Source organism: Paroedura picta, chromosome 1 (genome assembly GCF_049243985.1).
Source record: "Paroedura picta isolate Pp20150507F chromosome 1, Ppicta_v3.0, whole genome shotgun sequence".
Taxonomy (NCBI): Eukaryota; Metazoa; Chordata; class Lepidosauria; order Squamata; family Gekkonidae; genus Paroedura; species Paroedura picta.
In genome coordinates this window covers 184713350-184741153 of record NC_135369.1, presented here as the reverse complement: position 1 = coordinate 184741153, position 27804 = coordinate 184713350, and the positions used below count along the sequence as shown (strand labels likewise).

Here is a 27804-nt window from a genome sequence, read left to right as displayed (position 1 = left end):
GGACATCTGGAGGGCCGCAGTTTGACTACCCCTGCTATAGCGTTTTGTCTCACTTAAATTCGTGTTCTACTCTCCACCACAAAAATAGTTTCACCAATAATTCAGTTGGGTTTGTTTCTCATCCCGTGAACTTGAGGTCTTTGTTTTATAAATCCTTCTCAGACTCAGGGCAGTATAACTGTCGAAACAAGTTCCAGAGTTAGTGGAATGGGAAGGCAAATCCAGACAAAGCTCGTCTGATGTCCAAATCCTAGCAGTAATGGAATATATCTGTTGGGTCTACATTGCTGATATTGTTGGATGGAAGTGAACTTGGAAGTTAATATTATACTCCCCAAACTTTGTTGTCTTGGTGATTCAAGGGGATTTGGAATGTATCAAGAGAAGAAATGACAGAAACAGTAATGCTTTTTCTCTATGCGGCAAATGACTGAAGAAACTAGGACCAAATTTTAATCTCGCTTATGAGGCTTTCACAAACAGGCATGTGAATTACTGAAGTTTGTGATAAAACACAGCCTGGTTCCAAAGAGTCTGAAATCTCCTTGGGCGGCTAGAAATTGCAGAAAAGGAAAATAGTGGGGAGAGCTAAGCATGGCGGGAAGTTAAGATCGTGGCAAAGCACAGAAAGTGTAAGGCATTGGAGGTGAAGTAATCCCAGATACTGGGGTCAGGTCCAGGTCTTCCTTAGATGTCCCAGGGGGTGGCTGAAAAGTGAATCTCTGCAGAAGACTTGCAAAGAAGAGGAAGAGCTCCATTTTGGCCAGGGTCTCACCTGCACACATTCGCCGACCTGTGACAGTGCAGAAGGGACAAGGAAGCAGTGCTTACTGAAGTTCTGTGCAATATTTTTATAGCATTTTCCCCAAGGAATTATGCCAAGCAAGAGACTTAGGTCAACAGCATTTGTAGAAATTATTACACCTCCAGCTCTTATTTGCATAGGCATTACTTTTGGTGTACATATATCTTTATGCAAACCCTTATAGCTGTGGAAGTGTAGTACAACACAGTGATTAATTATATTGAGAAATAATGCTAATCTAGAAAGAATAAATGCGAAATGGACAGCTGGGATGGTGTTCTGCCAGTTCAATGGCCCTGGATCTATTAATGAAATCCAAAATGGTCAATATAAAAGAATTTACCTGCAGAGAAAGGCAAGAAGGCATCTCTCTTGACAAACTTTCCATCGGAATCAAGGAAGTGCTCAGGATAGAATTGAAATGGTTTTTCCCACTGAGATTCATCGTACAACACAGAATACAGCAATGGAAGGATATGTGTTCCCTGGGGAATCAAAGCAATGGTGAAGAACTGAAGATATATTGAAAGGTACTGAGCCAGCATAAGCATTTTTAGTCCTCTTGGCCTATGACTAGGCTGCTGTGTAAACTCCTCCCCACCCTGCATTGCAAGGAAAGAGCCACCCTGCTGTTTCTCTCACCACCCAGAAAAAGGCCCTGCCCAGTCTCCCACCAATAACAGTGAGTATCAGGGAACAAGCAAGCTTTTCATGGGCTGCCCACTGGAGCTAGAGCCAACTCTTGAATCTACAGCTCACCACAGCAGTCCTTGATACTGTGAGCAAGCAGATAACAGGGATGATCTGATGCCCTTCCACCTCTGATGCCCTAGGCCAGGGGTAGTCAACCTGTGGTCCTCCAGATGTCCATGGACTACAATTCCCATGAGTCCCTGCCAACGTTTGCTGGCAGGGGCTCATGGGAATTGTAGTCCATGAATATCTGGAGGACCACAGGTTGACTACCCCTGGCCTAGGCAATTGCCTAGGTGTGCCTTTTCAATGGACCAGCCCTATATTTAGATCTCTCCCATGGAAATGAATGTGGACTGGCTCTGAAACTTCTCAACATCTGAAAAATAGCTACTTTGTTAAGTGTTGTAGGGAAAAAAATCTAAACAGGTATAAAGTGATGTAAGTCTGTAAAAGTTTATGCAGTTGAGGAACACTAATCACCTTCGGAATGAAATATCCTTTCAGAGTGACATCTGCGGTGGTGGCATGTGGTAAATTCATAGGGAGAATATTGGCAAATCTCTGAACTTCATGGATTACCGCATCTGTATATGGCAGTTTTGATCGATGTTCAGTCTGGGGCTGAGCAGACCCAATCACTTTTGCAATTTCTTCTTGGACCTTGTCTGAGGAAATATAACAAAATCTTCATTAATACTATGGACTTTCCTTTTGCTAGGTATGAATGTGGAAGTTGCACATGGAAGAAAGCTGACAGAAGAAAACTGACCCCCCAGTTGAATGGAGGAAGGGGGGAAGGAGGGGATTAGATATACTGAGCAAGAGGTTGCCATCTATATGTATAAGGGGTGTTTTTATGGGGTTTTATTGTTATTGTTTTAAATTATTGTTGTAAGTCATCTCAAACGTACTTTGTCACGGGGGTGGGATAGAAATCATATAATAAATAATAAATAGAATGAAATTTAATGCCAGTTGTTTTTATGAATTTTGTAATTTGACTACTGGTCTAATACCGTAATAAATTTATCTAAGAATGAAAGTGGGTTCCTTTGAAGTGAGCTAGAAAAGGAGAGTTTCAGAGATACTCTGGACTGCCAAAACCCCACGTACGTGGATTCTATATTAAATCCACTCTGAATTCTCTCTAGAAACTAACAGAAGGAAACTGAGATTGTCATATTTTGATTATATCCCGCAAAGACAAGACTTCTTAGAAAAGCCAATAATGATAGGAAAAGTTGAAGACAGCAGGAAAAGAAGATGGATAGACACAGTAAAGGATGCCACAGCCTTCCATTTTCCAAGAACTCAACAAGACTGTCAATTGAATGTTTTGGAGAACATTAATTCTTAGAGTCACCAGATTCCAGAAGCAACTAGATAGAAAATAATACTTCTTAAAATATACTTTTCTCCTGTTATGCCAATAAATGTGTCTTAATTCTTTAAAAAAATACTTTCCTCCTGAATATATTATTATTGTTGTTGTTATTATTGTTATTGTTGTTGTTATTATTATTATTATTATTATTATTATTATTCAATTTATTTCCTGCCACTCCCTTGCGGCGAGTCACAGTGTCTTAAAACCCCATTTAAAAGACATAAAACATCACCAACATGGCGGAAGATCAATAAAAAAACTGACTCCCCCCCCACTAATAGCGGGGTGGAGAAGGAGGTCCCGATGATGTTCACTTCAGATTCCAGGGGGGGGGCGTAGATCTATCTTGCCAGCCCTGGCCTCAACCATATACCTGGCAGAAGAGCTCCGTTTTACAGGCCCTGCAGAATGTTGAAATATCCCGCAGGGCCCACAGCTCTCCTGGGAGCTCATTCCACCAGGTTGGGCCCAGGACGTAAAAGGCCCTGGCCCAGGGCAGGCATACTTCCCCAGGGCCGGGAACAACCAGCAAATTTTCACCCGCAGAGCGTAGGGCCCTGCAGGGGGCATAGGGCAACAGGTGGTCCCTCAGGTATGTGGGTCCCAACCCATGTAAAGCCTTAAAGGTTAAAACCAAAACCTTGAACCGGATCCAGTCAGCAATTGGCAACCAATGCAGCTGCCTCAGCACCGGCTGGATGTGGGCCCTCCAAGATGTGCCAGTGAGGACCCTAGCAGCTGCATTTTGCACTAGCTGAAGTTTCCGGATCAAGGATAAGGGTAGGCCCGCATACAGCAAGTTACAGAAACCTATTCTGGAGGTGACCTTTGCATAGATCACTGTGGCTAAGTGTTCAGGGGACATGCAGGGCTCTAGTAGCCGGGCCTGGCGAAGGTGGAAAAACACCTACTACTCTCTTGACCTGCATCTCCATAGTCAGGGAGGCATCAATGGTCACACCCCGGATCCTGGCCTGGGATGCAATGGTAAGTTGCGTCCCTGCCAGGGTAGGTAGGCGCACTTCCTGATCCTGTCCCCTACCTCCCAGCCACAGTACCTCCATCTTGGTTGAGGTACCATTGCTCGAACCATTCCATCACTGCTTCCAAACATCTGGCAAATGATTCTGGGGGGGAGTCTAGGCAGCTGTTCATGAAAGATAGAGCTGGGTGTCATCAGCCTACTGGTGACAGCCCAGCCCAAAACTCCATACCAGCTGGACCAGAGGGTGCATGAAAATGTTGAACAATGTGGGGGAGAGGACGGCACCCTGAGGGACCCCACAAGAGAGTTTGTAAGCGAACTCATCCCCCACTGCGACCCTCTGGGTCTGGTTCTGGAGAAAGGAGCATATCCAGCACAAGGCTGTGCCCTGTATCCCCATGCCGGTGAGGCGGTGGACCAACAGTTCATAATCCTCAATGTCAAAAGCAGCCGACAGGTCCAGAAGAACTAGCACTGCTGACCCGCCTCTATCCAGCTGGCGACAGAGGTCATCCAACAGGGCGACCAACACCATCTCTGGGCGAGAGCTTGCGAACACAATTTCAGTGGCAAAAAATTCATGCCACTTTCACTGCCATCTTATATGCCCTCATAAGCGTGCGATAAGATGTTCTTGTAGCTTAGTCGTGATCTTCCACCACACTTGCTCTAGTCGTCTCACTTCTCTTTTCTTCTCCCGGAGCGCCCCGGTATACCAGGGAGCCTGTTTGAGTAAAGGGCAGAGAGGACGTTTAGGGGCGATCTTATCTATAGCAGCCATCAGGCAGGACTGCCAGTCCTCCACCAAGGCTGCTAGCGAGGAGGCCTCGGGTCCCGCAGAGCATTCTGGAATCCCACTGGATCCATAAGTCTCCGCGGGTGGGCCAAAATGTGCCCGCTGCCCAAATGGGTAGTATCTTCAGCCGGGCCCACAGGGCGTAGTGATCTGACCACAGCAGAGCTAGAGCTGTATCCAGACACAGCTCTATCCCAGCACCAAAAATCAAGTCGAGTGTGTGGCTGGCATGATGGCCCAGCAACAAATTGCCAGAGTCCCAGTGTCGCCATGGATGACACCAGGTCCCCACCAAGTCCTGAAGGGGGCGCATCCGCGTGGACATTGAAGTCACCCAGGATCAGGAGCCTGGGATACCACAATGCCCAGGTGGGCGCCACCTCCATCAGGTGGGGTAGGACATCTGGCAGCGCATTGGGAGGATGGTATACCAACCAGATAGCCACACTGTCAACCAAGTCCCACCCAATACCAACACACTCCATCCCACCGATTTCTGGCACCGGGAGAGCCCTGTAGGAGACAGCCTCCCGGACCACAATAGCCACCCCCTTTCCCCACTTGTGGGTCCGAGATTGGTGAAGGACCGAGTAGCCTGGTGGGGCTAGTTCTTTCAAGGCTGCTGATTTGCCTTCCCTCATCCAGGTCTCAGTCACGCAAGCAAGGTCCATCTTAATCGATCTTGTATTGCAGAAGACCAATGTCGGACCCTTTCCCCTAGCCTCCACCCTCACATTCCTGGGGATGGGACAGAGGTTAGAAGGGGATCGAGCACACCCAGGGCACTGGCCATGTCTCCATGGCCGGGTCCTATATGGGACACCAGTGCTCCCACACCTTCTCTTGTCCAACCTCCTCCCCCAGCCATAGTGCCCCTGGCCAGTGATCGTTGGAATCCCGGCCCCAAAACATGCACCCCTTGATTTAGCCTCCCTCTCCATGATCCCACCCCCAGAGTGGACAACCAACTAACCCCCTGTGCTAAATTTCTTCTCCCCCCAACCTTAGCTGCACTAACCCGCCCTACCCTAATATACCGTGGGGCATTTAAATAGCCAAAAACATGTCCAAAGGCCAGGTATGGGCAGTTAGCCCCTAAAACAATATGCTTGAACTAATTACAATTATGAAATAAAGAATCAAGTGAATTGCTATAGGTGCTAGCAAGTTTGTGACAAAGAAACCTTGATTCAGTTAAAGGGAAACTTCCAGTGTGATGTAACACAGGGGTTACTCAGGTAGTTGCAGAATTTGTATTCTCAGCTGAATAAGTGTTTTGGAGTGGTAGAGCCACTTTGCTAAAATGGGCTTGATGATCCAGTGATCATGGATAGAAAATCAACTGAGGTACATAATTTAATCAGGGAAGAAATTAATAAAGGAATAACTCTGGGTATTGGGATAGTTCTACAGGGCCTGCAAGGTCTTTGCCAGGTGTTTGGTTGAGGCCAGGCTTGTTAAGACCTGGACTCCCCCATCTGTGAGCAAATACAATCAGTGTGGTTACCTTAACCTCATCTGAGTTGCTATACGGATATGCATCTGTGTGAGCTGGGAGAATAGAAGGGTTTAGCCACCGGCAACTTAAGCTGCTGCTGTTTTATCTATAGGGGGTTTTAATTTGGATTTATATGTAAACTAGCAGTAGAGCCCGCTGTCAAAAAAATACAGCGGGCCCTAGGAGAGGGTTTGCTTCCCCTCCCCCGCAGGTAGCCAAAAATTCCTCAAGCCCCGGAGCTTGGGGACCTTTTTAAGGTGGCGTGCTGGATTTAAAGCAGTCCCCAAGCCCCACGTCGCCTTAAAAAGGTCCCCAGGCCCGGGGAAGGCGCTCTGCAGCTCCCTTGGGGCTTGGGGACCTTTTTAAGGAGGCGTGCTGGATTTAAAGCAGTCTTTAAGTCCAGCACGCCGCCTTTAAAACAGTCCCCAAGCCCCGGGGAAGCCGCGGAGCAGCTTCCCCGGGGCTTGGGGACTGCTTTCAATCCTGCCCGCTCCGTGGCTCCCCCGGGGCTTGCGGACTGTTTTAAAGGTGGCATGCTGGACTTAAAGTGGTCCCCAAGCCTTGGGGGAGCCGCGGAGCACCTTCCCCGGGGCTTGGGGACCTTTTTAAGGCGGTGGGCAGGATTGAAAGCAGTCCCCAAGCCCCGGGGAAGCTGCTCCGCGGCTTCCCCGGGGCTTGGGGACTGTTTTAAAGGCGGCGTGCTGGACTTAAAGTGGTCCCCAAGCCCCGGGGGAGCCGCAGAGCGCCTTCTCCGGGGCTTGGGGACTGCTTTAAATCCAGCACGCCTCCTTAAAAAGGTCCCCAAGCCCCGGGGAAGGCGATCCATGGCTCCTGGAGCGCCTTCCCCGGGGCTTGGGGAACTTTTTAAGGCGGCGGGCAGGATTCAAAGCAGTCCCCAAGTCCCTCGGGCGGCGGTCTGACGTGGCGAGAGGCGTTTTGCACCTCTCGCCGCATCAGGCCACTGTGCAGGGAGCTGGCCTGACGCGTCGGAGGTGGCCAGCGGCAAAGGGAGCAACTGCGAGCCGTGCTGTGCACGGCTGGCAGTTCCTGGGGCTGGAAATCGGAGGGACCAATTGGCAGGCGCTGCGCACCTGCCGATTGGTTCCTCCGATTGTCTGTCCGGAGGAAGGGTCCAATCCGGACACATCCTGCCCCAGAACCCCTTACCCTTTTATTTAGTCCGTGGCGCCCGTGGCGCAACGGGCGGTGTTAAGATTACTTGGCTGCCATGAGCTGGTCAATGGAAATGGTGGGATAGAAATTAAATTATAAATGAATAAAAATAAATAGCACTGAGGGCTTTCAGAGAGGATTAACAAACTGCCACAGTCTGAAAATTCTTTCCTAAGCTATTCCAGAGTGAGGTAAAGGTCACCTTGTGTAATAACTATCCCTCTGGAAGGATATGGCAACTCATTAGAGCACTCTTGTCCTATTTCTGATATGCAAAAATGTCTATGCATCCCCTTTGGCCCAACGATAGTTTGCAAAGAGGTACCAGAAATATTAATTAAATTAGGTTTACAAGTAAACTTCCCTTATGCATAGGACACATTTGAGAGGTGGAGCTGGTCCATCAAGTTCTGCTTCCCAGCAGAGGACACATTTTGGCATTGGAGCAGCTCCGCAACTAAAATTCATCCCCTGGGAAACACAGCCATGGCAGAAAGGTTCTGCCCTGTGGGGGATGGTGGGGTGGGGTTACAAGAAGGCGGGATGGCATAATAATGGAGATCTCATCATTTATAGACCTGGTGTTTCAAAACACCAGTGTTGGTGTTCGGTTTAAACCTTATGCCCCTCCCCTTGCATCCCTAAGGATGGGATGAAGGTAAGTAAGGGTGCAAGCATATTCATATCTCTAGCCCTTTATTTACCATCTGCCTTTTAAATTGAGAATTCAAGGCAGATTACAAAGTGTAAACTATTATAACCAATATAGGATCACAGCAACCTGGAACAAGGTATAAAGTATTCAACAAGGCTTTTATTTATGATTATTTACCTTGTTTATTTACTTACTGGGGACTCAAAACAACTTACACTAGTCTCATCTCCTTCAATTAATCCTTACAACAACCCTGTGTGGTACGTAAAGATAAGAGTATGTAATTGGCCCAAGGGAGCTTTGGTGGTAGAGTGGGGATTTGAAACGGGGTCTCTCAGATCTTGGCCTGTTACCATAACCATTACACCAAACTGATAGGATTATTCAATTCAGAAAACAGCATTACATGTATAAAAACAATGCGGTGAGAGTTATCCATGCTTTAGCTACATGGCAAAGCACTTTTTATTTCCACTGAGCAACACCACAGCATGGGAAGTAAGCTCAGTGAGAGAAGTGCGCAGGCACCACAAGCTAAAACCCTGAAGAGATCAAGCTGTTCACAGTCCCCTTCTGCTTTCAGCACTATACCAGCTGGCGGGAAACAGGGAGTATAACTCACTGGTGCTGCTTCCTGTTTACTCTCATTCAGGTAGAATCCAACAGCAACCTGATATGCCTTTACATTCTCATCATTAATTTTAACTGTAATCCAGGTATCTTAGAATGATGGAAAGCACTCACTCTGAATTTCAGGGTACTTCATCATCAGCAACAGGCCCCAACGCAAAGTAGTGGAAGTGGTCTCCATGCCAGCTGCAAACAAGTTCCCTACTGCAGCCTTTAGGTTTTCATTATGGAAAAATTGATTCTTCTGGTTCTTGTTCTTCTCCTACAAATAGAAATAAATTATTTAAACTGTAAGAGCATCATGTGTAAAATAAATACATGTGTAAATATCAATCAATCCAACCTTTGCTAGCATATCTGCTGAAGGTATATGCAATAAGCAGTCTTTAGTGAGCACAAATGGAACATTAATTAAATGTAGTAAGCTAAAGGGTAAGATAATCACAATGGAGAAAGTGTACAAATATATGTACATATTACAATTTAAGAAACTTTATATTTAATTTTACAACTTTCTACCAGGAATTTTGAAATTTATGTTTATCTACTTTCAATCATTATCAAATTATCAAATGAGTAGGCTCAAAACAGGAAAAGGCAGTTCATTGTTCATGGCATGCCTGGTTTATGAGTATGAATCAACATGAACGTTTAGGTGCCAAATATACTGGATTAGTTTGTAAATATGGAAGAATGGCAGCTGCACTTCTCTCGTGATCTGCACCTCCATAATAAGGAAGGCATTGAAGATTACACCCAGATTCCTGGCTTCATGTACAGCTGTGAGCTGAACACCATCCAGGTAGGGTAGGCAGACTTCCTCACTTGGTCTTTTCCTACCCTGTCACATGGCTACTTTCTTCAAAGGGTTGAGTATTAAGTGACTGCTTTATCCATCCCATCATTGCTTATAGGAAGCTGACAAATGACTCTGGGGGCGAATCCAAGTAACCATAAATCAACATATTGATGACAACCCAGTACAAACTATTGGACCATCTGGGCAAGAGTATACATAAATATATTAAATAAAGTTGGGGAGAGAACCATCCCTGTGGATGTTGGCAGGAGTACAATAAGCTCTCCCCAACTGCAACCTCTGTTCATGACCTTGGAGGAAGGAGATCAGCCACTGTAGAGCTGTCCCCCGTATCCCCCTGTTGGCAAAGCAGTGAGCCAAAGTGATGAGTTATGTTGAATGCTACTATGAAATCCAACATCACGAGAAGTGCTGACCCACCTCAGTCTAGTTATCACCAGAGATTGTCCATCAGTCTAGTTATCACCAGAGATTGTCCATCAGAGGACAGCTGCTCTGTGTGGAGATTAAAGTTACCCAGAACTAAACATCTAGAGTACTGTAGCACCTAGATGGCCTCTGCCTCTAGTTGGCCAAAAGGGCATCTGGATGTGCATTGGGTGGCTTGTAGAATAATCAGATGGCCAAACTCTCAAATGAGTCCCATCCAAGGTGAACACATTCAAGGCCTGGGATTGATGACACAGGGAGTGCCTTGAAGGAGTAAGCCTCCTGAACTCATATTACCACCCCTCTCCCCCAACCCCAGGTCTGCAGTTGTAGGACTGAGAAGGGGCAAGTTCCTTCAGGGCAACAGTTTCACCCTCCCTCATGCAGGTCTCAGTCACACACACCAGGTCTACCTTGAGTTCTGCAAAGTGTGCTTCCAGCATGGAGGTTTTGTTGTTAATTGACCTGGCATTGCACAACATCAGTAACAGAGTTGGCTTTACAACCCTAGCCATAGTCCCTGCATTCCTAGTGATGGGTTGGAAGGATTGTGAGCATACCTGCATTGTGCACATCCTTAAAATCTCCAAGGGTGTGAAGAATATATCATGTTCCTTCTACTGTCTAGACTCTTCCCACCACCATAGCTGCCAAATCCCCTAATTATCAGAAACCCTGACCCCAGAGGTTGTCAGAATCTCCTGATTACTGCCATTATTTGTGCTTGACCTGAGTGACTCCATCTTGTTCTATCTTGGGCCTGTGTGTCTAATGCTTTTGCTGACACATGTTCATCACCATTCCCACCATTCTTCTAAGTTGTGCACATTAGTTGATCATTTTTAATAAATGCCATTGTTTTAGATGACAAATGATCAAGGTGATCTATATCCTTGTAGTCCTACCTCCTCACTTAGTTGTCTCTTTTCAGTATAGTGTGTTCCTGCCCAATACTCCTTTCGAACCCACTAACTGACCAACTTTTTTGTCAATGTATCATTCAGTCTCAACTACCTAACCATATATATCCTAATTAATCTTCTAATTTCACATTCAAACCATCTTCCTATGTACTGAATCACTGTTTCTTCCTCCCTCTCTCCTCTGTATAAATCTCTAAAATATTTTAAATCATATATGTGTGTGTGTGTGTGTGCACGCATGTGTATGTATGTGTTTGTGTATATAATTCCTTTCTTCCACAATCCAGCGTGGAGGGGGATTCCTGTCCTAATCTCCAGAGGTATCTTGGGCAGTCACCTCCTCCAGATCATTGGCAGAGATGAAAAAATAGGTTTAATTTAATCCACAGGGTGGTTATTTTTTTCTAATTACGTAGGTTAATCACATTTTTAAGTTCCCAATGGCAGTAGAAAATCTGTACTATTTGCTAGAAGGTCTCCTTGTTTTTCCAGGAAGATGTTGTACTTGGGTTAAGATACTAAATGGTGGAGTGTATAGATCCCAACAGCAGGATCTACAACAACGATGGCAGCAGAAACTGCAGAAGCCACAGTCAACCAGCAGCTCCTCACCACCAGGTGTCCCTTCCCAATTCAAGGTATATTCAACCATGGCAATACCATCCCGCTCAAAATCAAGAAAGTGTGTAAAAGACTGACCATTCTGGTATCTCTGTCCCTGCTTCTCCATACCAGAATGGCAGGGAGCATTCCCCTATTTAACTCCAAAGGATCCAATGACCCTGACAGCGTCCCCCCCAATTGCAGCCACAAATAGCGAGGCAGGTGGGAGCTGAAGGAGGGGCAGGTGGCATGGGGGAGGGGCTGAATTTACCCTTATTATGGGCAGTTACACGGTAATGAACGGTAATGACTGGGGAAGGCACTGGCAAACCACCCCGTATTGAGTCTGCCATGAAAACGCTGGAGGGCGTCACCCCAAGGGTCAGACATGACTCGGTGCTTGCACAGGGGATACCTTTACCTTTACCTTTACCTTTATGGGCAGTTACAGTAATTTTGATGCTCTGCAGGATTATAGACTTTTCAAGGCTTGGCTTCCATTTCACTGCAGGTGAGTTGTGCTTATGTTTCTTTGTCCTCGTTCTCTTTGTTGCATTAATTTTGAATAATATCAGTGATATAGGTGCTAGTTCCTGGAAGGTGTTCAGTTTTCTATAGCAGGCAGTATCAAACAATAGGTAGGTGGACTTGTTTAATTCCAGGATTAAGGGTATGCCTCCTACCTGCACACCCCAATCTTGGGCTAAGGCCAAGGGAGATTTTTAGGGGCCACTGGAGGGTGGCCATTCTCACAGAGGAAAAAGAAAAGAAAAGAAATGCCGAAGGATAGAAGTATGGAAGAAAAAGGTTGGTTCTTATATGCAGCTTTTCTCTACCTGAAGAAGTCTCAAAACAACTTACAACCTCTTCCTTTTCCTTTTCCCACAACAGACACCCTGTGAGGTAAGTGAGGCTGAGAGAGCCCTGATATTACTGCTTTGTTAGAACAACTTTATTAGTGCTGTGATGAGCCCAAGATCACTCACCTGGCTCCATGTGGAGGAGCATGGAATCAAATCTGGCTTGCCAGATTAGAAGTCTGTGCTCCTAAGCACTACACCAAGAGAAAGCAGGATAGAAAAGAGTCTGGTGGAAAAGAGTCAAGAATCTTTCCTCCCCAAACATCCACCAGACCATCTTGAGGTGGCACTTCTTACAGAAAGTGGGAAAAAAGAAAATAAATAAGGATAGAAGTATAGAAGAGAAAGCAGGAAGAAAGGTCACATGGTGGAGAACAACTAGAGTCTCTCCTCACCAAACACACACACAACCAGTCAAATGTGCAAAATTTGCTTTCTGACCTTTGTGTACTGTGCATTTCTGCCAAGACTGTCCCAATAACATATTGTCCAGTAATGCTACAGATGAACCAGGCGGTTAGGATGACGTGCTGGGGTGATGAGCCTGGCAGCACAGAGGGCGGGCATGGCAATTGCATGCCATGTCCATAATGTGGGCTGGGAGGCATGGGCTCAGAGGCATCGTAAAAGGCACCATGTGTGAAGGGCCTAGCCTGTTTGCCGAACCACTGCCAGAACAGCTTCCTTCTGCCCCACCCATGTTGGCTAATATTGTGTATATTTAAATGGCCACTGTCAAAAGTTTTTGAATTGTATTTCATCACTGCTGGTGTTTTTGGCATGGGATGGAACCTGTTAGGGGGATGTTTGGTCTGTGCATCAGACTCTTCAGGTTAGGGGCCTCCTTATGAGGTGGCAGGTTTGTGAGTGGGCCAAATCCAGCAGGGGAGGCATAGGGATCACAGTGCCAGGCAGCCTGGGGTGGGACCAAGGGATGTGGGCACCCCAGGGCTTACAGTGCTGGGTGGCCTGGGGAAGTGTGAGCTTCCTCTTGGCACCCCAGTTGGATGCTTCCCTATAGTGGGAAGCCAGTGGCAAGGGGACCTGCATTCCTGTTGGGGAAACCAGGTGGGCCCCAGGGCATAACAGGACACTTCACTTTGGGTGGGATTCCAGCAGCAAGGGATCCTGTGTTCCCAGCAATGGAACTGGGTGGACCCTAGGGCACTGCTGGGGTCCAGATACTTGTGGTCAGCTGACTGCAAGTCAGGGTCTCTCTCCTACACTTCGCCAACACTCCTGTGAAATTAATAAAACTGTGGCCTTGTTTAAGACAACAGAAATGTGTGCACGTCTTCCTGGAGCCCAAGGTGCCCTCCTGCAAGTGAATAAGGATTTCTAAAGGCAAAGAAATCCCAGATGGTTTAATAAGCTGTTCTTATATATGGCTTCTTATAGTATAGATATATTTTTGAAACTTACATTTAAAAGGTTCACTTGTGATTATTGGCATGTTTTAAAAAACGTTGTTACCTCTTGCTGTCGTACTAGAAAAGCATCAATAAAGCTCCTCTGATCATTCACATCCAGCACTTTCAGATGTTCAATGAAGGTGGCCTGGATGAAGGCTTGCAATTCATCCCTGTTATTAAGGATTGTCTTGCGACCACCACAAAGAAAACCCAGAGCAGGAAACATGTTGTACAGCTAAAAAAAAAAAAAAAACATGAAAAGGGAAATATTAAAAAACAACAACAACTAAAGGCTAGATGGTATGTTTTAGACTGACCTCAAAGCACTTCAATGTCCTTTAAATCTTTAAATAAAAGTTAATTCTTTTATTGTTCATCTTTGTTGAACACAGGGAATCATGTCAAAAGAAGAAATGACATTTGTAAATCAGTTGGGCCTTGGCCTGCATGTCTACATGAAACAGTACTTGTTTTCCTAATTCAATACCTCAGGGAAATATCTGTGTAAGGGGCCATTGAAAATGGAACAGGACTTCCCTCCCTGGCAGCATCTCTGAGAAAGAGTGGGAACCTGGTGTGTGAAAAGGGTCATAGTTCTTAAAAAAATAAAAAGGGACAAGATGAGTGGCAAACCTGTGACTGCCAAACCCACCTGCATCATTCGGGCTGACAGAAGTTTATTGGCTGAGAGGATGGAGGGATCATGGAGGTCTTATTGGACCTTTGAGTCAGCCGATACCAGCAACTCTCTCAGAATCCCTGCAGCCAAGGTGTGCTTTCTTAGCTGGTTATCTTGAGAAAGAAGCTGTGCCAGTGGCTCTCTCAGCTGTACAAAAAAGGCTTGAAAAGGCTTACTCTGTGCTCTGGGTCTGAGCCAGAGTTGTCATGGCTTCTGCTATAGGAGGGAGGGACATACTCTCCCCCACACTTTTTAACATCTATATGCACCCTCTAGCCCAGCTGGTCTGGGGCTATGGGCTGGGATGCCACCAATATGTGGATGACACCCAGCTCTACTTCCTAATGGATGGATGGCCGGACTCCACCCTGGATATATTTGCCAGCTGTTTGGAAACGGTAGCTGGATGGCTCAGGCAGAGTCGCCTGAAACTCAACCCCTCCAAGACGGAGGTCCTGTGGCTGGGCAGAAGAGGGCAGGACCAGGAAGTGCACCTCCCATGCCTGAACAGGGTGCAATTAACACCTGCACCAGTTGCCAGGAATTTGGGGATGACATTTGATGCCTCCCTCTCTGTGTAGGCTAAGGTCACCGATGTAGCTTGGACGGCATTTTTCCATCTTCGCCAAGCCCAGCTACTAGCGCCCTACCTGTTCTTGGAACACCTGGCCACAGTGATCCATTGCATGGTCACTTCCAGATTAGACTTCTGTAACTCGGTCTACGTTGGCCTTCCCTTGTCTTTGACTCGGAAGTTACAGATGGTCAAAAATGCGGCTGCCAGGGTCTCTAGAACACCTTTGAGGGCCCACATTCAGCCGGTGCTTCATCATCTGCACTGGTTACCAGTCTGTTTCCAAATCAGATTCAAGGTATTGGTATTGACCTTTAAGGCTATACATGGCCTGGGTCCCATCTCTGTGGGACTGCTTGGTTGCTTATGCCCCCTGCAGAGCACTCCGCTCTGAAGGTATGAATTTACTGGTTGTCCCGGGCCCACGGGATGTTCGCCTGGCCTTGACCCGGGCCAGGGCCTTTTCAGTCCTGGCACCCAACCTGGTGGAATGAGCTCCCAGAAGAGCTAAGGGCCCTGTGGGATCTACCAGCTTTCCGCAGGGCCTGCAAGATGGAGCTCTTCCGCCAGGCATATGGTTGAGGCCAGGGCAGCTCTCCCACTAATCCATCAGAGGATCCTCTCCAATATTGAGATCTCTAACATCGAGATCATTGTTAGATCTATTGCATTGGTGCCACCCTCTTCTGAATATTATTCTCCCACCAGGCTGAACTTGGGGGGAAGTCGGGTATATACGATCAGAATTGGGACCACCATCGCTTATATGTCATATGTGACTTGTTGTTGATGTAAACCGGGGTTTTTTATGGGGATTTTATTGTGTTTTAACTGTTTATGTTGTAAACCGCCCTGAGACCTATTTGGAGAAGGGCGGTCTAAAAATTAAATAACAACAACAACAACAACAACAACAATAAAAGCCACCAAACTTGTAGCATAGCTATGGGAGCCTCTCCTCACAAGAACTCCCAAGTCTCATAACGGGCACCCAAAGAGGGTGGCTCCATCCAACCTCTAATATAACCAATTGTGTGTGGGGGGGAAGGGACAGATTCTTTGATTGGACTTCCTTTGATTGAAACTTGGGGGTTCGTTTGAGGAGGAGATCTTCCCATTGCAAGTTTGGTGCCTCTACCTTAAAACGTGCCCACAGAGCCCAGAAAATACAAAAATGGAGAAATCCTCATAGACCTGACTGGCACCAAATTGATTGGACCATATCCAAATCAGTTCAGCTGAATCAAAAATACATTATGGGTGATTTAGACAAATTGAAAATGGTACAGATCTTCTTCTCCTTGCACATGCCTACTTCTTGGAGGTCTGTAAGACATAGTTTCTTTTCATATTTTGCAATTTTAAAAAAATCACCTAGTTTTTCTTCATATTTTGGTTGCAAAACAACTAATTCTACATTAACCATCAGACAATTTTCTTTTTGGCCAGTGAGCCACCAACTTCAAGATAGTCTCATAGCCCTACCTGCATTTTTTTGTGCCAAAATCCCCAAAATCCCCAGCTAAGGTTCCCTGGCCCTAAAGAAGTCCGCCTGGTCTCGACCAGGGCCAGAGCATTCTCTGTCCTGGCCCCCACCTGGTGGAACGAGCTCCCAGAGGAGATCAGGGCCCTGACGGAGCTTAAACAGTTCCGCAGGGCCTGCAAAAAGGAGCTCCTCCACCAGGCATTTGGCCGAGACCAGACGTAATCAATCAGCGACCAAGGGCCCCTGCTCCCCCCCCCCCCTCAGAATCCCATCAATAATCCCTGGACCTGTTTGTATTACTATATTGTTTGCTGTTATACTGTGTTGTTATTTGGTTACAATTATTAGTTATCAGTTATACATGTTCTACAGACTGTTTTATGTATTGTTCTCTGTTATAATGTAAACCGCCCTGAGCCTCCGGGGAGGGCGGTATAGAAGTATGATAAATAAATAAATAAATAAATAAATAAATAAATAAATAAATAAATAAATAAATAAATAAATAAATAAATAAATAAATAAAAATTATTCAACCCATTTTAAGTGGTTAGATTACCGTGACTGAGGGACTTCCAACAAGGCGGACATTTTCACCGACCAACTTCAGTAATCTTACAAAAGTCGGGTCTTCGTATTCGTATCGCTTGCCAAGAATTATGGACACTATAATATTGGCCACAGCAGCGTTCATAATCACAGTGGTCTCAAACGGTTTTCCTATAAATTAATTTTAAAAAGAGAACATTTAGTTGGGAAAGAGCTTTCGCCTTGTTAACTTGCCAAGAATACAAGAGGGTTTTTTTCTTTTTGCACGTACAGAGTTCTGCTGCAGTTGGTCCCTCCATTTCTCCAGACACACCTCTTTTCAGGCTTTTCATGTGTTGTGTTTTTGATTTGTTAATCCCCACCTGTCATGAACCCCAATTCATGCCCCATCTTTGATCCCAGTCTCCCAGCCTGCCCTGGACGATTGTCATAAAGCCATAAATCAGCCAGTTCCTGGCCTCCCCTGCATACCAGAGTTCCTCCCAGTGGGGACTCCTTATCTCGTCCTTTCCCTCTCAACCTTGCCTGGCTCTGTAGAGACTCAACATTTGGAACAATTCAGACCAAAGCCTGAGCCAGATGGCACCTCTGCGAACCATTGTATTTTTCCTATTTTCCCACCTTGCCAATCCCCCAATTCCCCCTCCTTTGGTTGGTACTTCATATAAGTACCCATGGGACCTATTGATCCTTTGTCTCTGCCAAAACGTTTGCTCTGTGAACTTTGCAAGCCGAAACTTCTGTACTATTCTGTGTAATAAAGACTTTCCTTTGGATCTACCATTTGCCTGTGATCTCAGGAGTTCTTTTACCACCAACTTTACTTGGTGACTTCTGCCTGGTTCCTGACACCACCCTCCCAATGCCTGGCATACCTATGTTAAAATACTCATTTTTAATCCTCCTTTAAACAGCATCAATTTATTTTTTTTACAACTGAAACATTGATCCGAGTGAACTAAGGAAGTGAATTTCCTCTTCATGGTCTTGTGGTCTGGCTAATCTGTTCTTTGTGCAGCCAGATGGAGAGGTGGTTTTTGTGACTGCACAATAATTGGAGGCTGCCAAGCCAACAGGAAGAACTAGCTATCCTGGGACTCAAATAAATTTTGAGAAGCCTGCTTACATCTATCAATAAGAGGGGGAAATCAGAGGGTTTCATGCTGCTGAATAGGAATAGGCATGAACCAGCTCACAAGTCAAAATGTGGGCCAAACTTGGGCTGGTTTTAGCCCAGGAACTGATATTCAGGGAAGGCTCCTTCCCTGAACCTTTACCAAACTTTTAGCAGGTTAAATTGGGCTGTTCAGGGCCTGTTATTTAACCCTCCTCCCCTCTCAAAGCAGTAGAGTGAGAAACTGAATAAACCAATGACAACCACTTTTCTGGGTGATCCCTGCCCCCTTACACCCTGCTGCAGTGAGCCCTGGCAAGAGAAAGGGGGGATAGGAAGTTATTTTCCAGTGTTCCCCAATTTCATTTGGACCCACACTGGGGAGAAAGGTGGAAGGGGAATCTTTTCCGGGGTGGTCCTTGCCGCCTTTCTCCAGGCCATTGCTGAACTTGCTGGACTGGTTCAGTTCAAGTAGAGCCCATTTGTGTCAGCTTGGCTGATTCTGCACAGGCAGAAAACGGCAGGTGGGCACTTCAGGGCCCTGCAGGGCCAAATGGGACACTTGTGTGTGTGTGCAGGAAGGTGAGATTGCATTCTCATGCAATCTCATCTTCCTGCAACTCCATCCCCCCAAGTCCCCTGTTGGTTGGAACCTTACCACCATCCTGAATCCCCCACAGGGACATAAGATGTGGCAGACCAGGTCCACGGCCAAAATGTGTCCCAAATGGGGACATAAGAAATGGCAGAGCACACTGCTCTGCCACAATGCACCGGCAGCGCCCCATAGTGGCACTGCTGGTACAAAATCGCCATTACAGTTCTCTAGCTGATGCTGTATCCAGTGGTCCCCAACCTTTTTATCACCGGGGACCGGTCAACGCTTGACAATTTTACTGAGGCCCGGGAGGGGGTAGTCTTTTGCCGAGGGATGTTGCCGTTGCTGCCTGAGCCCCTACTCCATTTGTTTCCTGCTGGCACCCCTGACTTCCCACCACCTGCTGGGGGAGCTGCCAGAAGCAGCTGCGTAGTGCCATGCCGAGGGGGAGCCTCCTAGACATATATAGTGAAACAAGCCCTCAATCTTTCAGGGTCATCTATCCAGACTAGCTGGAGCTCCCCAGGGTCTCAGGCAGAGGTCTTTCACATCATGTACTGCCTGCTCCTTTTAATGGGAGATGCCAGGGATTGAACATACAAAATAGCAGGACAATGAGGAGAAGTTGGTTTTCTACCCTAACATGTCTCAAAGCAGTTTTACAATTGCCTTCCCTTCCTATCCTAGCAAGACACCATGTGTGGTAGGTGGAAATAGGAGAGGTCTAAGAGAATTATGACTGCCCCAAGGTCACCCTGCTGGATTCATGTGAAAGTATGAGGAATCAAACCCAGTTCTCCAGATTAGAGTTGCCTCTCTTAACCATTACACTACGGTGGCTCTCAAGACACTACTCTGGCTTTCATGGTAGTAAATTGTTTCAAAAATCAACTTCAAAAATCAACTTCTGTTACAAGTCAGACACCAGCAACGCACCTTTGTAGGATTCAAATTTCTGTCTTAGGAAATGGCATTCTTCAACAATCTTGTCCTCTATGGTCCTCTTGCCCATTCCATAGTCTCTCAACGTGGTCAGCATAAACCGCCGCATCACCTTCCAGTTCTCACCATGAGAAAATACCACTCCTAAAGGAAGAAAAGGCTTACTTTCCAAAACTGTCATGATCCTTACGGGTTTTGTATTCACAAAACCCAGAAGGTGCATAGAAGGAGAACCTGAAAGCTCAAGAGAACCCAAGGTGTGTGTTGTGTCTCTATGACCGTTTATGCACTGGGAACTTCACTGTCCCAGCTCCCATGCAGGAGCACAAATCGGGGGACAGATGAGGCACACCGGGCCAAATGCTCCCTCGTGTGGGTGCAGGAAGAGGTGGGGCAACCTGCCACGGCTAAAACTCCAACTTGCAGCCTGGCATGAAACCTCCAGTATGTAAACAGTCTATGTGATCTGTTTACAGAAGCCGATGCTGTGTTCCTTTGCACATACATAATAAAAGATAGGCTACAAGATAGGGGAGATTCAACCCTCTTCAAAGGATCCTTCCTCCAGCCCCAGAAGGCCTGGCAATTCCCTGGATAAAATTAAGGGTTGAGGATAGAGAGTACCCAATCCAGCACCACTGTTCTTCCTCCTTTCACAACTTCTGATTCCATCCAGGAGATGGAACATCTAATCTTCCTTACCCTCTTCCCAGTCGTATTTATAAACAGCGCATGTACTACAGAGCTTTCTGAACTCTCTTGACATTTGTTTTTCTCTGCAGCCAAAAAGAAATAAGAGTGGAACTCATACCAGAGGTTGGTGCAAGCACATTTTGCTGTACCCACTTAAAGAGTCTTAAGAGAATGTTTGGGATGAGCAGTGGCACCTGGACAGAATAGCAGAAGAAGAACGTGGGGGGGGGGGATCTAAATTGAGGAGGAAGGGACATAACTGATTGGCTAGAAGAATGGGAAGGTACCCTCTCCAGATCTATCAACCCATAGGCCCAATAATAGAACCACACCCTTTGTTCTGGACTAGTAAAGGTATCCCCTGTGCAAGCACTGAGTCATGTCTGACGCCCTCTAGCATTTTCATGGCAGACTCAATACGGGGTGGTTTGCCAGTGCCTTCCCCAGTCATTACCGTTTACCCCCCCAGCAGCAAGCTGGGTACTCATTTTACCGACCTCGGAAGGATGGAAGGCTGAGTCAACCTTGAGCCGGCTGCTGGGATCGAACTCCCACCCTCACGGGCAGAAGTTTCAGACAACATTTCTGCTGCCTTACCACTCTGCGCCACAAGAGGCTCTGTTGTAGACTACATGACTGTAAATAAAGTGTTTTGTTTTTGTTTGTGAACCACACTCTTTGCCTCTATTTTCAGACTCCTCAGTGACACTCCAAATGCCTTTCTGATTAGCTGCTTCTTTCATAATAACTTTCCACAACTCTCCATTGTCATCTTTCCTTCCTCTTCCACTTCCATAGACCACTTGTCCCCTTTAATTCATCCTGGATCTTTGGAAATCAAATGTTTTTTTATACAAGGTGATACAAGGTTTTTTTATACAAGGTTATCACCTTCAAATGGTTGTAGATCTGTATATAAGGGTTGAAAAATTACCAAAATATTTTCAAGCTGTAGATTAAGTGAATCTATTTCTATAGACTGAATTGGGAAAACAATACTTGGCATATCTCCTATGCTTATGGTTATGCCTAAATAAACAAGCAAGACAGCCCATTATTCAAAAGACATCCTCACCGTAGCCTTTTGCAGACTCTTCAAACATCGGGACCATGGGCCTCTCTGCAAAGGCATCTGCCTGGTTCACCAAAGCCTCCTTTATAGTCTTGTAGCCTGTCAGAATGACCATGTTCTGGGATCCCATTTGGAAGCAGAAGACAGAACCATACTTCTTTGATAACTGAAATGTGACGTTAAGAAATGGAAAAAGAAAGTATTCAGGAATATGGCCAAAAATGAACAGAAATGGTGAACAGAAATGGATGGCTACACAATCTGCTAGGAATCTGGCCATGGTATTGGATAGTGATTTGATAGGCTTAATCACTAACATAACACAGCTGGCATTCTACCATCACTGCTCAGCAAAGCTACTAGTGCCCTACCTTGCCCCAGAACATTTGGCTACAGTGACCCACACAATGTATTTGCAGGTTAGATTACTGCAATTTGCTCTACACAGGCCTGACCTTGTCCCTGACCTGGAAATTACAACTAGTCCTGGATGCAGTGGCACAGATTTTCACTAGAACATCTTGGAAGGCCCATATCCATCCTGTCCTCAGGCAATTGCATTGGTTTCTGGTTAAACTCCAGATCAACTTCAAAGTTTTGCTTTTAACCTTCAAGGCCATTCATGGTTTGGGCTCAATGTACCTGAGAGGTCCCCTAATTCAGGGGTAGTCAACCTATGGTCCTCCAGATGTTCATGGACTACAATTCCCACGAGCCCCTGCCAGCAAATGTCAGCAGGGGCTCATGGGAATTGTAGTCCATGAACATCTGGAGGACCACAGGTTGACTACCCCTGCCCTAATTGACTATATCCCCCAAAGAGCACTTTGCTCCTCCAACATGAACAGGCTGGTGATCCCTGGCCTAAGACATCTACATTTGATCTCAGCCAGGGCCCTTTCGGTCCTGACCTCTACCTGGTAGAATGAGCTCCCAGAAGATTTGCAGGCCCTACAAGAAATGTTAGAGTTCCAAAGGGTCTGAAAATGGAGCTTTTCTGCCAGGCATTTGGTGAGGGCCAATGAATAACAGAACACCAAAATGGCTCTCCCTGGAGAATTTCCCACCCTGTTACTAAGATAGGAACAGAGCTATTCTAATGACAAAGGCTGGCAATTCTACTAAATAAGCCTAAATGTTCAAGTGTTATTAGTTATTGAATGTTTACCATTATCTTGAAATGTGGTAAACTGCCCCAAGAAAGTTAATCAAGTGTGGTGGTTAAAAATCAAATAAATAAGTAAAAATAAATAAGAAATGTTTAAAACTGAAACTTGTTATTTGACAAAAGTAGGGCCAGGCAGAGATGTATTCCAAACTGAGATGGTACTTTTGCATATTGTGGCCACTCATATCATCGGTACATACAAAAAGATTTCTAAGTAGGGTTTCCAAGTCATGGCTAGGTAATTCCTGGAGATCTGAGGGTGGAGTCTGGGGAGGGTGGGGTTTGGCCAGGGGAGGGACTTAAGTTGCCCTCCCTCCAAAGCAGCTAACTTTTCAAAACAGCCATTTTCTCCGATCTGTGATGTCTGGAGATCAATTATAATTCTGGGAGCTTTCCGGACCCCACCTAGAGCTTTGCAACCCTACAAATAAATCTTAAGAGCTAGCTTGGTGTAGTGGTTAGGAGTGCGGACTTCTAATCTGGCATGCCAGGTTGGATTCCGCACTCCCCTACATGCAGCCAGCTGGGTGACCTTGGGCTCGCCACAGCACTGAGAAAACTGCTCTGACCGAGTAGGAATATTAGGGCTCTCTCAGCCTCACCTACCCCACAATGTGAGGGGAGAAGAAAGGGAAGGTGACTGTGAGCCGCTTTGAGCTTCCTTCGGTTAGAGAAAAGCCGCATATAAGAACCAACTCTTCTTTTTCTTCTTCTTCTTCTTCAGACAAACAGGCTTCATATAGGTGGCAGTGTGACTTTTGTGGGTTTTCCAAGTGTGTGGCCATAGTCTACTAATTTTAGTCCTTGACATTTCATCAGTAAATGTGGCTGGCATTTTCAGAAGTAGGACATGGCAAGATGGGAACCTTTCCATGCCAAACTGCAGAGTGTGTGAACAGTTGCTGAGAAGGTATAATGTATCACATTCTTGTCTTATCTAAGAGTGTCCAGATAAGACTCCTTTCCTGTTTCAGGGTGGTGTTAGCACCCAGGAGCAGTGTAGATCTGGTCTTTGATTGCTCAGGCTAGACAGCATGCCAATTCAATTTCCAGATCAAGTTTATGGGAGGATATGGTCATCCATTCAATGGAGAATGGATCCTGACACTACTCCCATTGGATATTTTAAATGTGGTCAATGTTATGTCTACGCATTGACTTTACAAATAAAAGCATTTATACACCCACAGAACTATCAACATTTATAAATTAAAATACTAGGAGTGTTATTTATGTAATTCAATGTCCATGTGATTGTTGAAACAACATTGAGAAATATTAAAATTGAATTACTGAACATATATCTTGTATTAAGAATAAAATTATGGAAGCCCCTTTAGTATATCACTTTGTTGAAAAAGATCAATAAAATGATTTAATTTTTATTATAGAACAAGTAAATGTATGTATATATCATATTCTTATACAAACTGTTCTATTAAAAAAAAGAGACAGCATGCATTTATAAATTTAAAGCGTGGAGAAAGAAGGTTTAATAATAATACAGATTTTTCTAGCTGTTTATAAATTCTGTACCCATATTGTTGTTGTTAGGTGTGAAGTCATGTCTGACCTATCACGACCCCATGTACAATGATCCTCCAGGCTTCCCTGTCCTCTACCATTCCCCGGAGTCCATTTAAGTTTGCACCTACTGCTTCAGTGACTCCATCCAGCCACCTCATTCTCTCTCGTCCCCTTGTACCTATATACCTTTGTGTTCTCATTACATATTATGGAAAATTGTACCCTTAAGGAAGTTGACATGTCTTAATATACACCTGCAATCAATTTTATGGAACAAGAATTAAAGCATCACTTTTCAAAACCATCACACGAGAGCAAATTTATCCTGACAGGAAAAGGTTACATGTTATTTGAGAAAATGTGCCAGAAAAAAAGTATGTTTATTTACATAGAAATGACTTATGATGCTTGGTGCCTATGGGTTTGTGTATTGACTTTGTGGTTGTAGAGAGTTGCTCCAAATGAAAATTCGGAAATAATATTAAATGAGGGACTTCAAAAAATTTAACTGAAGAAGTCCGAGAGGACAAAACAAGTAGCTTAAATCCAGACAATTGTATTCAGGTTTTTAATGACCTCTTAAACTTCAATTGAAGAAGAAGAAGAAGAGTTGGTTCTTATATGCCGCTTTTCCCTACCCGAAGGAGGCTCAAAGTGGCTTACAGTCACCTTCCCATTCCTCTCCCCACAACAGACACCCTGTGGGGTGGGTGAGGCTGAGAGAGCCCTGATATCACTGCTCGGTCAGAACAGCTTTATCAGCACCATGGCGAGCCCAAGGTCACCCAGCTGGTTGCATGTGGGGGAGTGCAGAATCGAACCCGGCATGCCAGATTAGAAGTCCCCACTCCTAACCACTACACCAAGCTGTTGATTCAAGCTATCAACAATTCTCTAACTTTAATTGATTACACTCCAAAATTGTGTATTCCAAGGTATCATAGCAGATAATTTTTCCATCGGTGCTAGAATGTATAGAGTTCTATAGCATTTAATATTCAATATAAGGACATTCTGAACTTTTAAGCACCAACTACTAATAATGAGAATGACATATGATACATATAAGTAGCCTTTGTATATGCAATAGTGCAAAAATATTGATGTACAGTAACGCAAAATATTGTATTCCCTTTTAGTGTACTCTATAATTTAGGAACTATTTTAAGAGAGGTGAGTATTACATTTTTTATAGCTTATTAACAGTGTGATATTCTTTGAGTCTTTTAACATGAGCAGCTTAAATTGATCGAGTTCATCTCTGGTCAAACCAGATTCATTAGTATTTAAAATGGGGAAACTCCTCAAAATTTGTCCTGGGCATAGGGTAGGGTATCAAAAGGCACCTTCCAATCCATGAAAGCAGATGCAAGGATCCCCCAACATCTCAGTGCATATTTGTTTATTAAAAACTGTAATGCCAGGAGATAATTATTGGTACTGGCCCATTGCCAAAAGCTGGCTTGTTCCCTTCCCTAGATTTTATTAGTCTCCAGCCAGTCCATGAGTCGATAATAAAGGTACAGAACTAAAAACTTCCTGGCCACTGATATAAGGCTGATTGTCCTGTTGTTGGATAGGTCTGCTTTGTCTATGGATGTTTCATTACAATCTTCAAAGATAACTCCGGATGTGATCAGAGCCATGAATACACTGACCATATCTCATTTTTCAAGAAGTGGATACAGCTACATCAAACCAACACTGTATTCATATGCTCTTCAAGTAATAGTTAAGAGTTCACTATCTGCAGCAATGGAACTAATAGTCCTCCCAAGCTGTCTTTCAGGGGAAAACACAATTTGGTCAATGACATGATAACCCTTCCTTCCTATGAACAACTTCATGGATGTCCAGGCTAAACTACAAATTGTCATCCAGCTGATTAACAACTTGAGTAATGTGCTGAGTATTCAAGTGAAGTATTCACTGGTTCAAGCTACTAGCACCCTAGCTGGACCCTGGCCACCTGGCCACAGTGATCCAGATGATGGTCACCTTGAGACTAGACTACAGTAACTCGCTCTGTGCAGACCTATCCTTGACCCCAATCCAGAAGTTACAGCTTGTCCAAAATGCTGCCCTGTGGGTCCTCACTAAGAAACCTTGGAGGGCCCATATTATACTGGTTTTATGGCAGCTACATTGGCTCCTAGTAAAGATCCAGGTTCACTTCAAGGTTTTGGTTGTTTTTGGTTGTTTTTAATTGTTCTTAACTGTTTTTAACGTAATTCTAATTTCATTATTGTTCTATTGACTGTTGTGAACCATCCCGAGATGGCCGGGCCAATAGAGGCAGGTTATAATTTCAACAAATAATTAAGTAAGTAATGTCGAATTTGTTCTGTTGCATTTGTTCTGCAGAATGGCTTTTGCTAACATTTGAAGAGACTGGACAATATACTCTACATATCTCCAAAATCCCATGAAACTATCATAATTATTTGGTGGTAATCCTGAGTAACCAATTCAGATCCCTGCTCTGGATCATGATGACTGTTGAAGAAAATGCTCTCAGCACATCTTCTCAAATATTTTATTCTTTTTGATCATTTCACATGCTCCCCATTTATCAGCAATGCAGATATTAGTTGGCAGGACTCTTTCCCAATCTTAGTTCTCAAGTCTCCTTGAGAACATTAAAGAACATAAAGAAAAATTAGAACTGAAACAGGAACCAGATCAAGTGACATACCAGATGCTTCTGTACACAAGTAGGACATAAAAGTCCAGTTCAATTCGCTCTCTATGGTACTCACCAGTTAGCAGTAAACAAACAAACACATCAATTCCAAAGAATTAAATAGCAAGAACAAAACTACTATGTCTTCTATTTGCATTCTTTTGCACAAAGCTGCCTTCCATTGGGAAGGGCAGATTGCATTCTCTCTAGCCAACAGGAAAATCAAGATAGCTCACAAATCCTATGAGTGGCATGGAAAGAACAAAAAAGTTTACCTGTAACATGGTTTTGTAAGGCCTCTTGAGGTCTACAAGGGGGAGATTTCCAATGAGGGGCCATGGCCTTGGTCCTGGTGGGAGATTTTGCTTGCTGGTGTTCCGGAAACTACCTATTTTCAAAAAGAATGCCACCGAAATGACAAATAGTAACAACAGGGAAACAGGATCCATTAAACCCATGCTCTGAGAAACAGTCTAAATTGAGTCCAATGAATGTGGTAAAGCAAAATTTTACCTAGGATAGTCTCCGTCAGCACAAAGGAACAGAATAAATAGTTGTTCTGCCTCTTAACACCTCCCATAAATCAATGATAACTATCCTGTGCAACTGAATCTGCCCTGCCCCCCTCCACTTTCTTAGTTATTACTATTTAATCCATTCTTAATGGTTTAATCCTTTACTTATTATGTAGGTGGCTGGCATCTGACTCCCTAAAGGAAAACTTTGCCAAACAGGTTTTAAATCTTTGCACTCCATTCTTGAAGACCCAGCATTTAGGATTGGCTGGCAAGTTGGTCTCATTAGTTCTGCCAGTTCTGAGAGTGACTTGGCTGAATCCTCTTTGGAAGTGACTCAACCAAAATTGATTCCATGTTCAATTCTCACTGTTGCTTCTTGACCTGCATATAAGTTTCTCAAGAGATAAATAAGATGCTCTGTTATTCCCATCTCTTTAAGAATTTGCCACAATTTGTTGTGCTACACACATTCAAAGGCTTTAGCATAGTCAATTAAGCAGAAGTAGATGTTCTTCTGGAACTCCCTAGC

General features: G+C 44.8%; 1 protein-coding gene across 2 annotated transcripts; it reads right to left on the bottom strand.

The window, feature by feature from the left end:
* LOC143826248 (cytochrome P450 2K4-like) lies at nt 1-27374 on the bottom strand. Of its 2 annotated transcripts, XM_077314964.1 has the most exons (10): nt 27271-27374; nt 27033-27145; nt 21383-21545; nt 19609-19758; nt 16971-17131; nt 13734-13907; nt 8740-8887; nt 1982-2166; nt 1149-1290; nt 1-793 (listed from the first exon to the last, which is right to left on the bottom strand). In XM_077314964.1, the coding sequence occupies exons 1-10, from the start codon at nt 27335-27337 to the stop codon at nt 606-608; spliced, it is 1491 nt and encodes a 496-aa protein (XP_077171079.1). In that variant the 5' UTR covers nt 27338-27374; the 3' UTR covers nt 1-605. The 2 variants fall into 2 exon arrangements, with proteins under 2 accessions (XP_077171079.1, XP_077171069.1); XM_077314954.1 differs by having other exon boundaries at nt 27033-27321.
* Nucleotides 27375-27804: the final 430 nt, after the last annotated feature.

Excerpts from the sequence above, each read along its gene's own strand:
- LOC143826248 (XM_077314954.1), bottom strand. The coding sequence starts at position 27,215 with ATGGGTTTAATGGATCCTGTTTCCCTGTTGTTACTATTTGTCATTTCG. Across the intron at positions 21,546-27,032 it reads CTTACAAAACCATGTTACAG|TTATCAAAGAAGTATGGTTC; the intron begins GTAAACTTTTTT and ends GTCACATTTCAG. Across the intron at positions 19,759-21,382 it reads AGAGTCTGCAAAAGGCTACG|GAGTGGTATTTTCTCATGGT; the intron begins GTGAGGATGTCT and ends TTCTTCCTTTAG.